Below are 15,681 nucleotides of genomic sequence, written 5' to 3'. Positions count from 1 at the left end.
CACTATCCACTGGTCCATTTCATATTTTGTGTCGGTTCAAATGTAGAGGAAATATGAAAGATTGCGACATTGCAACCTCAATGGACATACATAAAAAAGCAGGATACAAATGTAATCTCGCCTATATTGCGAGTCGGACCTCAGTGTTCCTGTTATTCGCGCTTTGGAGACGCGTCCGAAATCCCGAGGGGTCCCGAACGCAGCACGACGACCGCCGAGCTGCCTCCGAAACCCCGAGGCGTCCCGAACTCAGCACGACGAGCGCCGAGCTCCAGCGGCTGCAGTGCCACTGACGGCCGGCAGGCGGCAGCAGGTGAACCCACAAGTCCCACACACTCGAGACATGTGGCCGAGACTTTTTGAAAGCAACATTGAGTTTTTAGGGAAAAGAAACCACCAGAACTACTCACAGTTCCCCGACACCTCCAAGCCGGAGCCTGGCCCCAGACCCTGAGCCGCTCAGGAGCCCGGCAGCGCAGACCCACTCGCAAGGCTTTCGGTGAGTACTTCAATGGACGCCAGCGAGAGAAAGCCGCTAGCGTAGCATGCTAACTGTTTGCTGCTAGCGTGCTAGCGCGACGTGTGCAGGGGGAGCGCTCCGCCGAGCCGCCTGTTGGTCAGCTAGCTAGCGGGTTAGCCGCACTTGGCCGTAGAGGCTAGCCTGTTTGTGACCTTCAGTAATGCCACGCGTGGCCCGTACGAGGCTCCTCTCGGCCGGGCGGGAGGATGACCCGGACGAAGCTCACTAGCTAACCAGCTAACCAGGCTATGTTTTTAGCTAGCGTTAGCACTAGCCAACAAACAGCCACCGTGTTGTCATCGTCGTGTTGGCACCGGCGGCGCAGGGTTCACTCGGTCAACTCGGTGACTACTGATTCAGGGACTCCGAGTACCAGACACTTAACTTAACACTTCATTTAAGTTTCCCGTCCACCCAACCGTGCTGTGAGCCGCTCACACCGGGACATTTCCCCCTAAACCCCCGGGCTTTGAGGGGGATCAGTGCTTTGGAGGAGCTGAGTTTATGAGTGGAGGTTGTGTCGTCTCCCAAGTGTTGCACAACTCATGGTTATTGTGGGTTTATGGTATATGCTCACTCCAATTCACCCATTGTGTTCTACATCTGGATTTATAGCTGAAGTGGTTTAAATGTGCACTGAATGTTCAGTTTAATGTTGAACCATTTCAAGATACAACAGTCCGTGGATGGTCATTCATTCGTTGAAACAATTCTATTGTATTTTGATATTTGAACACTCGTAAGTTATCCATGCCTGAAGTTATTAAAATACCTCAACCACAAAAAATGAAATTACACATACCACAAAATAAAGTAAACGTCGATATTTGTGGTTTGTACATACAGCCGGTCAGGGTCCAGGGACAAAGCTTTTAACTTGCATTGCACAATACCTATATGCTTAATATGAAGTATAATACTACTGGGATTTATTTCAATGTGTGGTATCTGATCTTGATTTTTTTCGCAGGGCAACAGTTGTCCAGAGGGATGAAATTATTGCATAATAATGTAATTTAAGTTTCGATATGGAAGAGGTGAATGTTCACATAATGTACACGCACTCTACTGTAGTCAGCGTTTTCCAACAGGTGTAGCAGGGCAAATTCATGTTAAAATCCCGTTCCTGACGTCCAGTGAGCCAGCCAGCGAAGCAATTGTCTGGCTCTGGCATCTGAGAAATATATTTTTGTTGAATCCAACAGCTGTGTGTGTGCTGGGCTGCATTAACGTCCCCTTGCCGTTGTGGGCCTGTTGGGGTCTCTGTGTTGGTCAAACCCACAGGGCAACCCTTAACCGGGCTGGCCAAACACTGCCATTGGCACGTGTTTAATAAGCAAGGTTGAAAAAAGAGCTACTATATTGGATCACCAGATCAGACCAAGCTAATATGGCCATACCATTGGAAACACACTTGTGTATTCTGATCAGGCCAACTATTTACAAGGCCATCCTGGTGCTCATCAAGGGAAAGGTACAGAGTTGAACAAGGTTGGTACCGATAACAAGGGGTAGAATGCATGTTCTTTATGCATAGTTTAGTTAATGACCGCACTCCATGAGCTGCTATGGCCTAAAGGCTGGAAGCACAACTTCTAGTTCAGGTTAAGGCCCTCCAAGCCATATTCGGGAGAGCAATCATGATCAATGTTTTTACGGTCAGTACCACACTCTGTGTGCAGGGGGCTGTATCCATATCGCTAGTGAATGGGGGGTATTGTTGCATGTGAACAGACGGGACCAGTTGCTGTGCCTGGTTAAAAATGACTGAACAGTTGTCTCTGCTTCATGGTCTCCCAGTCTTCAGGGCAGACCTGTTGGTTTGAGTGCAGAACATTTGCCCCGTGTTTCTGTTTTATCCCTCTGAGTCTTTCCGCTTCTTCCATTACTGAAGCCAGTCTGTTCCAGTCTGTTTGTACTCCCAGCCCAGGGAGGCTCAGAGCCCATGGAGACTTCTCGTTTCATGTCTTTCTGCTGTAGAGAAGACTAAAGACGACACATCCATACTCATTAAGTTAACAAAGCCTCAATACATGAACCACTAATAACTCTGGCTGTTCCTCTACAGCAGACGTAAGTGAGGGACTTCACATTTCTATTCACTGTTCATTCATTGAGCACACTTAAACCAAGGGGTAGGGGTCATGGATCTCACTGGGGACTCAGACACCCTTACCACTAGACCAGGGGTCTGCCACCTTCACAATCAAAAGAGCCAACTTGGGTCCCTCTCTCACCAAATGGTTCTGTCAATGGTTTCTGAACAACTTCATGTTTCTTTTTGAGGTCTGAGAATAGAGGCGGTGAAGTTTATGATAAATGCTTCTTTCATGATTTAGTCGTCTGTGAACGCTTAGCTATCTTCTAAACGGCCACAGAACAAGCAGCAGCAGCAGAAGTTGTATCTGGCTATTTGAGCCACTTCTTGAAAGCATTTGCCCTTGTCAGCTTTTCGCTGCAGGTCCATATCGCTCTTTTTCGTTTGTGTCCAGCTGGGTTCTTCTCAGCCAAATCTCTGCGATTGTTCTGGAAATGTCTTCTAGACATTGTTGTTTAATCATTTCTGGCACACACATCAAGCATACAGTCAAGCCAGCATTATTTGCAGTAAAAGTAAACTAACCTGTCCACACAGAATGAACTGCTACTCTACTTCCTGGAAGGCCTTTTTTATTATCTATTTGTTTTTTCATTGTATCCATGGCTAGCTCACCGGGTGTCAAACTCCAGACGGTCCCCCTGCAGGTGGAAGAAAGGCGGTGCGCGTTTTTAGTTGTAGATTGACTTTTATTTTGGTTAAAAAAAATATTAAAACACTTTGTTATTTTAGCGACACATTATCCCCATGATCTCCAAAATAAGAGGTGTTCGCTTTTGAAAGACGTACAAAAAATATCTAGTTTTTCCAAGTTCAAGTTCACGGAGCCACTGCAGAGGTTTGGAAGCGCTTCATGGGAACCAGAACCCTGCTCTAGACCAGCCCCCCCCCCCCCCCCCCCCCCCCCCTCGTGCTTCCTATACTGACCCCTTCTCTAGACGGACCCCTTCTCTAGACTGATCCCTTCCTAGCCTGACCCCTTCTGTAGACTGATCCCAGTTATACACAAAGCCAGCCTACGGGGGGTTGGCCTTGTGAGTCTGTAGGCCGGGCGTGGGTGGTCCTGTTATCAGACTCCTCTGTCTGGCATAGAGCTCCATCGAGCGTGTCGGTTCCACTTTGGGGCGAGTGCCAACCGAAAGACGTGAAGCGGGGCCACCCCGCCTACAAAACAAGACGAGCCTAATCACTTAATCTCTAATCCCTTCATTTTCCCCTCATTTGTGTTTGGTTGCGGCTTCACCACTCCTGAAACGAGGTGCCGGGGCCTCAGGTGTTGGAAGCAGCACTCAGAACGCGCTGCGGTCTGGTGTATGAATTTAACCCAGACACCCTCTGTCTGCAGGCCTGCTCTCTGAGCCCCCAGCCTCAGGGGGTCTCGACCATAGATCCTGGTTGTGGTGAATGTGGAGACGGATAAAATGGTGTGTGTGTTTGCAGTGGTTCCCAACCTTGGGGGTTAAAGCAACATGGAACGTCCCAGGGTCTTAAGGGTTGGCTAAGCTCAGCAGGTAGAGCAGGTTTACTTTTAAACCCAAGGTTGCTAGTTCGCTCCCCGCCTCCTCCTAGCTGAATGTCGAGGTGTCCCTGAGCGAGACGCCTCACCCTGACTGCTCCCGACGAGCTGGCTGTCGCCTTGAGGGGTTGACTCCGCTTAAGGCGCTTTGAAGAAAGCGCCTGCTAAATGCGCTATATGTAAATGTAAAGGGTCTTGAACTCATGGGTCGTGTCGTGTGGAGTGTTTTCTATCTGCTCATTCATTTGACTCTCTCTCTTTATGTGTGTGTGTGTGTGTGTGTGTGTGTGTGGGGGGTCTGATCCAGCGGTCGTCAGGGCAGACAGCGGGCCGGAGATGCCTGGCTCTGGAGATGGTGAGTGACCAGACACATGTCAGAACAGGGTAGCCTGACCCGTGACACAACGGGTCACACACAAAACAACGGGTCACACACAACACATCGGGCACACACACAACACACCGGGTCACACAACAACAGGTCACACACAACACACCGGGCACACACAAAACAATGGGTCACACACAACACACCGGGCACACACACAACACATCGGGCACACACACAACACACCGGGTCACACAACAACAGGTCACACACAACACACCGGGGCACACACACAACACACCGGGGCACACACACAACACAACGGGTCACACACACAACACAACGGGTCACACACAACCCAACACACCAGGGAACATGCAACACAACAGGTCACACACAACACATCGGACACAACACACCGGGTCACTAACAACACAACAGGTCACACACAACACAACACACCGGGGAACACGCAATACACCAAGTCACACAACAAAACGGTATACACGCAACACACCGGTAAACACGCAACACACCGGGAAACACACAACACACCGGGACACACACAACACTCCAGGTCACACACAACACTCCGGCTCACAAAACACACCGGGCAGACACACAACACCCCGGGTCACACACGACACACTGGGTCACACACGACACAAAGGGTCACACACACAACAGCGCAGGTCTGGAACACTAGCCTGGGTCAAGGTTTCAGTCTCTAGCGGGCTCTTCAGAGTTTGTTCTGTTTCTATTCAGACGCTCTTCTCCTCTTTTGTCTTAATTTATATTCTGCTGGAAAACACCTTTGGGATCAATAAAGTAGTATAGATACTGTATTAAAATAGGTGTTTGTGTGTGCGGGCTCGTTTACCTGTGTGTGTGTGTGTGTGCTTGTTTCTGCGCATGTGCCTGTGTGTGTGTGTGTGTGTGTGTGTGTGTGTGTGTGTGTGTGTGTGTGTGTGTGTGTGTGCAGGTTGCCAGCGGTGTCCAGATGCATCAGAGGAGGAGGAGGAGGAGCAACAGGTGGAGCGATGCCCCATCTGCCTGGGCGTTCTCCCCGGGGCTGGCCTCGCCATGCCCGACAGCTGCACCCACCTCTTCTGCCTGGAGTGTCTGCTCACTTGGGCGGAGGTCAGCCAGCTCTCAGTACTGCGTTAAACATTCACTGTGTCGCCATTAATTATTATTGTTATTTATTTATTTAACGCTGTTTTATTGCACTCCCAGTCGGCTCATGTTTGTGATTGGTCAGGCTTACGATCAGAGCCATAGGTCAATTAGGTGTGAGGTCACTCCTTAACGTATTATTAACACTGTTTTATTGCACATCCAGTCGGCTCATGTTTGTGATTGGTCAGGCTTACGATCAGAGCCATAGGTCAATTAGGTGTGCGGTCACTCCTCAATGTAGATGTCTTCACTTAATAACATCCAATGGTAGAGATAGGCCTTTCTTTTTAATGTGCGTGTGTCTTGAGATTAGATGGGAAACAATTGTTGTGTCATTGACGACGCAGAGTGGACATCAACAACACCACAACAAACCTAAAGGGAAGCAAATGACCAGGGACTTAAGCACAATATCGATTATGAGTACATGCCGTTTTTGTTGTTAAAGTTGATTCATTCCAATGCATGTATTCTGTGTTTCTATGGTTACTATTGATAATAAAGAAATGATAGGGTAGAGGTCTGGACTCTGGATCAAATTTCAACGAGTTCCTGTCTTCTGAGTTTTAATTGGCGATGTTGTGTGTCTCGCATGCGCACTGTGTATTAACAGCACTCTTATTGTGAAACTCTCTTTTGTTGTTGACAGTCCCAGACGGTTCCTTCCTGTCCAGTGGACAGACAGCCTTTCCATAACGTTTACATGTGGGACCACCCTCAGGGCTGCGTTCAGGTACGCCTCCTCTAGCTGTCACTCAAACACCCCTTCCCCCCTGAGCTCAGCCTCTGATCTTCATGTTACGATGAGTTGTTTATTCATACTGGTGAAGCTGTAAAGCAGACATCAAACTGGTCCGGATGCAGCCAAACAGATCTCCTCATGTTTAGTTTGTATGGCCATTCTCCCATCTATGTCTTACTATACAAGTCAAAAAGGTTTTGTCTTAGTTATCTTTTGGTTCATACTCCACACGTCTATGTTGTTTCCAAACTTAAAGCAGAAGTGTGTATTATGTTGTTTCCAAACTTAAAGCAGAAGTGTGTATTATGCTGTAACCAAACTTAAAGCAGCAGTGCGAATTCTGTTGATTTATCCAAACTTAAAGAAGCAGTGTGTATTGTGTAGTTTCCAAACTTAAATCAGCAGTGTGCATTGTGTTGTCTCCAGGTGCCAGTGAAGAAGCGAGCCAGCCAACCAGATTCCGAGAGATGTTTGTGCCGGAGTCCAGAACCAAGCTCTTGTTTGAAGTCAGTATAATCCATCCTATGAACTATTGTTCCGTTGAACTACTAGCACGATGCTGTGTAGTTCAGTTGGCTTCCTCATATCTTGTCCTTAAGGGTTATTTATATTCCAACTGTCAACCTTCCTAACCAGGATAAAACAGTGTTTTTACAATCCGCCATTTTGTTTGTTTTGTTCTCGTCAGAAGTAAACAAGGCAGGCGCGTGCGGAGGCATAGTGACGAGTCGGACGCTAAATCTAAAGGACTCGTGAGGAAGTGTGAGTGGTCCTCAGTCTCCATTGATGCTTTGCTTTGTTTACGCCGACTTCCGTTTGTTGACATGTGCCTTGCTCCTCCAGGTAGCGATGAGGATCCAGCTTCCATGAACAGAAAGAAGGTATTCTGTGTGTGCGTGTGTGTGTGCGTGTGCGTGCGCGTGTGTGAGAGACACCTTTATGGCGTCGAGCTGTTCCGGCCGCTCTGACACCCCGGCTCTGTTTCTGAACCCCCCCAGGTGAGGGGAACCCGCTGCCCCATCTGGGCCCCCGCCCCGCTGGCCGCCATCCGGGGCTCGCTCTCACAGGACCTGTAAGTACCGCCGAACGCACCCCCCCCCACTCAGGTCACTGTGGAAACGTGAACCCCACAGCGAAGCATTGCAGGGCGTTGTCTAGGACGCCATTAAGTCGTTTTCCTCGTCTTCCTTTTGAAGGAGATTTATTTGGCAGTGTGTTACTGAGAATATGGTAATCAATGTTACAAAAGGTACATTTGTAAATGATTGCATCAATAAACGTATCAACCACAGTACTCTCTCGTGTATAAACGTGTCCGAAATTAGGATCGCAACAAACCAAAAAATCCATTGCACATTTTCTCACATGAACCCCTAAGTATGGCCCAGATTTTATCTTTGATTTGCATATTGGGGGCGGGGCCTCCCGCGGTGTGTTCATGCCCAGTCGGTGGCTGTGGTCGGTGACGTCCCTGTGTCGTGTCGTCTCTGCAGAACAGATCCTCTGTGGGTGACGGAGGAGCTGGCCAGAGGACCCGAGGGAGGACAGTGTAAACGGCAGCTTCAGGACTGTCCGTGGCTGGGCCCGGCGGCCCCAATACCCGCCAGCGGCCCCACCAGGTATGACCCCCTCCCCTCTTGCAAGTGCAACGTAAACAGGAAGTGACCAGCTCAAGACCCTCCCCCTGGTATCGTCGGTGTGTTTAGACTGATTCCGCAAAGGAAACATCCGTGTTGGTTCAGAACTGGTCCAGAACTTGGCACGTGTCCAGGATTAGCTTACATTTAGGGCGTTTAGCAGACGCTTTTTTTTCCAAAGCAACTTATAATAATTTGTCAGAAGAAAATGAAAGCGACAATATATTACTACTGTCTTATATTACTACTATGACAATATACTACTGTACTCTGTCGGTACAGTAAGAATGTTCGTATAACCAAGTGCCAAGCACTTAACAATTGCTAGGTTAACACATTCCCCATATACAACAAAAATAGCTAGGATAAGATGCTACACAATGCTAAGTACTATTTGTTTTTCACATGCAACATACAATTAGCGCGTACATTAAGTGCTAGGACGTACAAAATACAATTAGTGTGGGCATTAAGTGCCAGGACATACAACATACATTCAGTGCTGGGACGTATTAGGCTGCTGCGTTTCAGTTTCGTGTTATGTGAAGACGCTTCTGCAGGGTGCAGGCCGACGGGCTGATGGTGTGTCGGCAGCTGATTCAGCCTCTATTGCAGAGAGAGGCTGATGTTGGATAAACACTGCGTTCAGACGACCAGACGGCAGCTCGGTTTTCATGTTATGATTCCTCGAAAGGCGGAGAAGCAGTCTTTTTTTAAATGTGCAGGGTTATGTTTGTCAGCGATGCACATTGAGATGATTGACGTGGCGAAAGTGTTGCTCGCTCGTCCTGACGGCTGGTGCCTGTGTTCTAGTGCTGCTGTTTCCAGGCAGAGGTTTCCTGCGTCAAACTGGAACCAGTGTCCGTTCCAGTCGCCCCCTGTCACCTTCGACTTCAGCTTCGCCCCTTCCTTCGGTCTAGGACGCACTCCCGCTCCTAGTCCCGGGCATTTTGGTGAGTGACAAATCTTTTATAGTTTTATATAAGCGTGTGTGTGTGGAAACGTACAACTCTATTTTAAAAAAAAATCTGCTATCTACACTCCCAACATATAACCACGTAAACATTGTTTTACTGTGATGATCGAGCAGCTTGTAAGCCCCGCCCCCTCACCGTCTCTCCCCCCCGCAGTATTCCAGGGGCGTGTCTGCGCGGTCACATGCCCCAAGGGCGGGGACAAGCGTGGGGGCCGGGCCTCAGGCTCCAAAGCCCCCCCGAAGCAGGCGGCCCCATCCCGGCGTTCCGGCCGCAACAGCCGGTCCCAGGAGGAGGCCCCGCTGTCGGACCCAGGCTCCTCCCCGCCCTGCCCCGCCGACTCGGACTCCTCGTCCTCCGGGGCCCCGCCCCCGCCCGGCAGGACGGCCCAGGGGCCCGGCAAGAGGAAGGGCCGGAAGGCGCCGAACCGGAAGACCGGGAAGAAGGGGAAGGGCCCCGGGAAGGGGAAGGTGTCGGCCCCGGTGCTGAGCTCGCCGTCGGCCAGCGAGGAGGAGCAGGAGGAGCAGGAGGAGGAGGAGAAGAAGGAGGAGGATGGAGGGGGGGACCACCAGGAGGAGGAGGAGGAGGAGGAGAAGGAGGGAGGCGCCGAGGGGAGTTCCCCACCGAGGCCGGCGGTCTACTCTGACTCGGACGCAGAGGGGAGCCCCGAGACGAGGCCGCTGCCCAGCCCCGGGAGCCCCGACCTCCCCTCCCACAACCTGGAGACCCCCGACGAGACGGTGGAGCCCCCTAGCCCCCCGGAGGAGAAACAAGAGGAGGAGCCAGAGGAGATGGAGAACAAAGATAATGAGGAGGAGGAGGAGGAGAGCCACTCGTTGCCGGCGAGCTCTCCACCACACAGCCCTGGAGATGTTTTCTCCAGGGACAACAAGGAGGAAGAGGAGGTGCCGGTGTGCAGCCCGGGGTCGGAAGGAGCGTACTCCCCCCAGGGGGAGAGGAACACCCGGCTCCCCTCCGGCCCCCCCTCCCCAGGGAGCCCCCCCTCGCCGGGATCCGACTCCGACGGCCAAGACCAGACGGACGCCGCGGCCGCGGACGTCAAGCGCGACACCCCGACGGACGAGGACCCGAAGGCGGCCCGGGATCCGTCCCCCGGCCCCGAGGGGAGGGCACCCGGGGAGAAGACCCCGGAGGACGCGCCCTCCGACGACGACACCAACGCGGTCCCCATGGACTGCAGCCAGCCCGCCGACGACCCCCCCGCCCGGCCTGCCGGCGCCGACCCCGAGAAGGGGTCCGCCTCCCCGGCTGACGAAGACCCGGCGGCCTCGCCCCCCCGCGGCGGGGCGGCCGCAACCGAGCGGCCCGGGGAGCGGGAGCGGAGCCAGGAGCGGAAGAACGGGCGCCAGCGGCGGACGCGCTTCCACTCGCCCTCCTCCACCTGGGCCGGCAAGGCGGAGGGCCGGCAGGACCCGTCCTCCCGGCGTTCCCGCAGCCCGCCCGCCGCCGCCGACGGCAGCCCGCCCTCCCGCCGCTCCTCCCGCCCCCGCAGCCGGGAGCGGGAGCGCGAGCGGGAGCGCGAGCGGGAACGGGACCCACCCCGGAGGGACCGCAGCCGCGAGCGCAAGAGGAGGCGGTCCAGGTCGCGCTCCCGCTCCAGATCCAAGTCCCGCTCCCGCTCCAGGTCCCGGTCGCGGACCCGGGCCCACCGGCGGGGGTCCAGCCCCGACCGGCCGGCCTCCCGAGAGCGCTCCCCGCCGAGGGGAGAGCGGGGGAGGGGGACGGCGTGGAGGGGGAGCCGGGGGGCGGACCCCTGGAGGGGCCAGGGCGGCGGGGGGAACTCCGAGAACGGCTCGGCGGCCGACGCCTCCCCGGAGCGCCCACCGCCCCGCTCCCGGGACCCCGACTGGGTGGCGGAGCAGCGGGGGGGCGCGGCCCCCTGGGAGGGGGGCTCCGGGTGGCGCGGGGGGCCGTCCGAGCGGGGCCGCGGCGGCGGCGGCGGCGGCTGCAGCCGCTCCTCCTCCGGCCAGCAGGGGGACAGCTGGGGGGGCAGGAAGAACTTCCCCGGCGCCGGGAACGGGTCGGGGGGCGACGCCTACAGCCGCTTCAACGAGAACCGCGGGGGGGGCGGGTGGCGCAAGGACATGGGGGACCGGGGGGACTCCATGCTGGACCGCTCAGGCTGGTCGTCAGAGTCCAGCTGGGCGGTGAGGAAGACGCTCCCCGCCGACGTCCAGGACTACTACTCCAGGAGAGACCGGGGGGCGGGAGGAGGAGGAGGAGCCGGAGGAGGAGGGGGCTGGAACCGCACGGATGAGGAGCCAGCAGGTGAGACCCGAGGCCTTCAGAACCGCGCAGAACCTAACGTCGGTTCGACGGCGATGAGGGGATTGGCTTTATGGAAGCCCCCCCAGCAGGGCTGAACGAATTGGTCGAAAGTATCTAATTGCGATTATTTCGACCAATTGCGCTGGATTTAGAATGCGATTTTTCTTTTTAAAGCTCCTAATGTTCTGTATTATTCACTAAACAAGCAATAAATCATTCTATAGTATGACCAACACAACATTGGAAGCAGTTAACATATAAACTGCTTCTTCCTTTTGGCTAGGCCTCTGTGTTGAGATGAATTGAACTGATATTCTAACATCTTTATTTAACTATTAAAACGTTCAGCCCTAACCACCAGAATAACGATCTGCTGGAGATAGCATTCATGAGTTGGCGCTAGCCACCCCGATGAACATGCTCACACTGACTGAAAGTAGTGCAGGTAGCAGTGGACTCATTTACTTTTAGCAATATGAGCTTTTCACTTTTGTGCCATGAACACCTTCTCAAACCAAGCTGTGTCTCCTGTCCTCCACCACCTGAGTTTAGCCGACCCTTAAAGCTCAAGCAGCCAGCGGTGAGGACGTTTTGTCATAGTCACGATTGTTTTGGTCAACATTGAAATCATGATTATTCAAACGGTTATTTTTGAGTTTGAAAACATGATGTATTTATTTCGGCATGTCTCTCCCGAAAACACTTAGAAGAACTTTGAAATTTCGCCTTGAAAAAATACACAAAATGGTCAAAAAGAAAATGTTCAAATCTAAAATGATGTACAGATATGCATCCAGCTGCACTTTCTATAAAACATTAAAAAATAATAATAATAATAAAAATGGATTATATTAGTTTTGTGACTGTTTGACGCTGAAATCGCCCAACCCTACCTGAGCGTTGTTCTTCACCGTGTCGTCCTGCTCCTCTTCCTCAGACCCCTTTAAGGCTGACGCGGCCCCCCAGGCTGGCGTGCCTGGCAACGCCCCCGGCGGCAACCCCCCCCCGCTGCTGCCCCTGCCCCTGCCCCTGCCGCACCCCCCCCAGACGGGGCTGCTCCACAACCCCTACGCCGCGGGGGGCCAGCGGGGGGTCAGCCTGCAGCCGGCCGCGCCCTACGCCATGGCCCCCCAGGTCCCCGTGCACATGCACCCCGCCGTGCCTCACTTCCAGGCGCCCGGCGCGCACGGCCCGCCGCCTCCACCCCCGCCTCCGCCCCCCATGCACCACGGCGGGCTGACGGCCGCCGCCGCCCAGCCGGACGGACACGGCGCCCAGGTGAGCCTCACCGCCGTCCCACCGACCCCTCTCCTGCACCTGGTTTCAGACCTGGTTAGGGTTGGCTTCAGACCTGGTTTCGGACCCGGTTTCGCATCAAGTTTCAGACCTGGTGTCAGATCTCTTTCCGGAACTGGTTCCAGACCTGGTGTCAGACCTGGTATCAGATCTCGTTCCAGACCTGGTTTCAGATCTCGTTCCAGACCTGGTTCCAGACCTGGTATCAGATCTCGTTCCAGACCTGGTTTCAGATCTCGTTCCAGACCTGGTGTCAGACCTGGTATCAGATCTCGTTCCAGACCTGGTTTCAGATCTCGTTCCAGACCTGGTTCCAGACCTGGTATCAGATCTCGTTCCAGACCTGGTATCAAATCTCGTTTTGAGACCTGGTATCAGATCTCTTTTTCATACATGGTTCCAGACCTGGTTCCAGACCTGGTTCCAGACCTGGTTTCAGACTTGGTATCAGATCTCTTTTTCAGAACTGGTTTCAGATCATTTTTCAGACCTGTTTTCAGACCTCGTCCCCACCAGTGTATCTGTCAGTGTCTGTGTCTGGTGTGTGTTGTTTGCTTGTGAGATCGAACAAAACAGACACACAAACAGAGCGTGAGAGAGTAGGCGACAGATGCTGAGTTAAATCTCTCTTCTGGTGTGGGGGGGGGGGCGTGCTGGTCTCTTGTCCTAGATGAGCGCTGGTCCGTTGGCCTTCGGGAACCCCCCTCAGACGGTCACCCAGACTAAAGTGGGTGGCCCCCCACCCCAGGTCCAGACCCACCCTCTCCCAACGTCCACCACGCTGCCCGGCCAGCCCTCCAAGGCCCGGGGGACGGGGGGCGGCTCCCAAAAGGAGAAGGTACCCCTAACTCCCCACCACCACCCTACGCAGAGCTGGGTGCAGCATGGCTGGGTGGAGCAGCATGGCTGGGTGGAGCAGCATGGCTGGGTCTGCTTGTCTCCTGCCCCCCGCGTGTGAAGAGTGTCCGTTTCGGTTTGAATTCCTTCATGATTTGGTGGTCGCCTGCTGTGTGTGAGCCGCTTGTTTGGGGATGAATGATGAGTCTGGTTTCGGGGTGAGTGAGTGAGTCTGGTTTGGGGGTGAGTGATGAGCCTCTGGTTTGGGGGTGAGTGATGAGCCTCTGGTTTGGGGGTGAGTGATCAGCCTCTGGTTTGGGGGTGAGTGATCAGCCTCTGGTTTGGGGGTGAGTGAGTCTGGTTTGGGGCTGAGTGATGAGCCTCTGGTTTGGGTCTGAGTGATGAGCCTCTGGTTTGGGGGTGAGTGATGAGCCTCTGGTTTTGGGGCTGAGTGATGAGCCTCTGGTTTGGGGGTGAGTGATGAGCCTCTGGTTTGGGGGTGAGTGATGAGTCTGGTTTGGGGCTGAGTGATGAGCCTCTGGTTTTGGGGGTGAGTGATGAGCCTCTGGTTTTGGGGCTGAGTGATGAGCCTCTGGTTTTGGGGGTGAGTGATGAGCAGCTCGCTGTGGTGTTGAGTTAAGCCCCTGGGATTGGTTGTGATCTTTGCTGCAGAAACAGCAGATCCAGGAGAGGGCGGTGAACGCGGTGAAGAACGCCATCAAGCCGTACTACCAGAAGAAGGAGATAACCAAGGACGAGTACAAGGAGATCGTCAGGAAAGCAGTGGAGAAGGTCAGTGACTGAGAAGTGGCAAACGGCTCCCCTAGTGGACGCAATCTCGTGTGTGTGTGTGTTACTTTGACTAGTACTTTGAGTCGTTCAACATATGCTGTCTTTGCGAATAAGACTCTGGATTCCCTTTGGGTTTAGGTGGACCACCCTCACCCCAGCAGTGTGTCCCCCCCTAACCCTGGGCGTGTCCTCCCTCTCTCCAGGTGTGTCACAGCAGGAGCGGCGAGGTGAACTCCAGCAAGGTGGCCAACCTGGTGAAGGCCTACGTGGATAAGTACAAACACGCGCGCAAGAAGTGAGCCGGACCCGCCGGGGGTCAGGAAGCAAAAAACACGAGAGAGCCGACGCACCCCTCCCAGACGGGCTGCAGTGGGCCGCCCCGTCGTCCGCGGCAACCCAGGGGCCCCGGGGGGGGGGGGGGGGGACCCGTTTCGTTTTGATATCTGTACCTTTTCATGAAATGAAGATTTAGTTTTTGTTTTAGTTTCTTTTCTTCTCATTTTTGTTTCTATAGATTTTCACATTTCGTTTGTAGAAAAATTTTATCTAATCGTAAATTGTAACGCGAGAGCCCTTTATTTTGCATAAATGTCAACGCCTCAGGAAGACACCGTGGGCTACGCCTCCTGAAACACTGCTTATTCAATTATTAGTTTTTAAAGAAAATATATAATGATCAAATCCGACGAGCGCTTGGTTTAAAGGAAGCCAGACATGCATTGCCTTTATTAATCTACAGCCCGTGCGGAGGGGCGGGATTTGCGTGGATGAGTCTGGTTGGTTGGGAAGTCAGGAAATAATAATGTAGCCAATCAGCAGTGAGCCAATCGCAATCATGGGTGTGCAGAAGGGGGTGGGACTTCAATACATGTAATAATTGTTGATGGAAAACAGGAACTGTGCAAAAATCCCACAGTAGTGAAATAAAATGGTCGTTTCCTGAGAAAACGTGTGGTTTAATGATGCGTTGAAACATTGTACTTTAAAGGTTTTATGTGATTTATATATATATATGATATGGGCCTCAGCCCTGAATCAAGGTGTAAAACTAAAATAGGGGAATTCACACTGCTGGTATGCAATTTAATTTTGCATCAGATGTCGTCTGTTTTTGAGTCACTAGGGAGCGGTCTTGCCCAGAAAAACGCTTGCTTGTTAATGGAAACCAAAGGCCTTTTTTTTTTACGGTAATTGAGATAAATCCTTATTTGAATGACCTTGAAGGGCGGTCATGTTTTCAGAAAACCTTCCTGTGAGATTTGAGCGGCACATTTGTTGGGAGCCGGTCGGGGGCCTGCCCCAAGCTGAAGACATGACTGTACACACCTGCGCCCAAGTTTTAATAACTTATATTTACCCAAACCTAAAAAATGTAGGTGTTCAATGATCTCTGGGTATTGGACTTTCCGACCCACACTGGACTTCCACAGTCCAACAGAACCCCCTCATTGCGGCAGTATTTGCTTTTCAGTT

At 52.9% G+C, this 15,681-nt stretch overlaps 1 protein-coding gene across 5 annotated transcripts; it reads left to right on the top strand.

Annotated features, from left to right (window-relative positions):
- Positions 1-318: 318 nt before the first annotated feature.
- On the top strand, positions 319-15,132 carry scaf11 (SR-related CTD-associated factor 11). 5 transcript variants are annotated; one of them, XM_079735862.1, is made up of 15 exons: positions 319-499; positions 4,442-4,489; positions 5,445-5,602; positions 6,291-6,374; positions 6,810-6,889; positions 7,075-7,145; positions 7,227-7,264; positions 7,382-7,455; positions 7,877-8,002; positions 8,834-8,973; positions 9,151-11,283; positions 12,221-12,561; positions 13,250-13,417; positions 14,089-14,208; positions 14,412-15,132. In XM_079735862.1, exons 2-15 carry the CDS (start codon positions 4,471-4,473, stop codon positions 14,505-14,507), a joined length of 3,648 nt encoding a protein of 1,215 aa, XP_079591988.1. In that variant the 5' UTR covers positions 319-499; positions 4,442-4,470; the 3' UTR covers positions 14,508-15,132. The 5 variants fall into 5 exon arrangements, with proteins under 5 accessions (XP_079591988.1, XP_079591989.1, XP_079591987.1 ...); XM_079735863.1 differs by having other exon boundaries at positions 7,072-7,145; positions 14,095-14,208; XM_079735861.1 differs by having other exon boundaries at positions 7,072-7,145.
- The last annotated feature ends 549 nt before the right edge of the window (positions 15,133-15,681 follow it).

This window comes from Pollachius pollachius (genome assembly GCF_949987615.1).
Source record: "Pollachius pollachius genome assembly, chromosome: 4".
NCBI classification, from domain to species: Eukaryota; Metazoa; Chordata; class Actinopteri; order Gadiformes; family Gadidae; genus Pollachius; species Pollachius pollachius.
This window is presented reverse-complemented; position numbering and strand designations above follow the sequence as displayed.

Excerpts from the sequence above, each read along its gene's own strand:
- scaf11 (XM_079735861.1), top strand. Across the intron at positions 6,375-6,809 it reads ACCCTCAGGGCTGCGTTCAG|GTGCCAGTGAAGAAGCGAGC; the intron begins GTACGCCTCCTC and ends TGTTGTCTCCAG. Across the intron at positions 8,003-8,833 it reads CCCGCCAGCGGCCCCACCAG|TGCTGCTGTTTCCAGGCAGA; the intron begins GTATGACCCCCT and ends CCTGTGTTCTAG.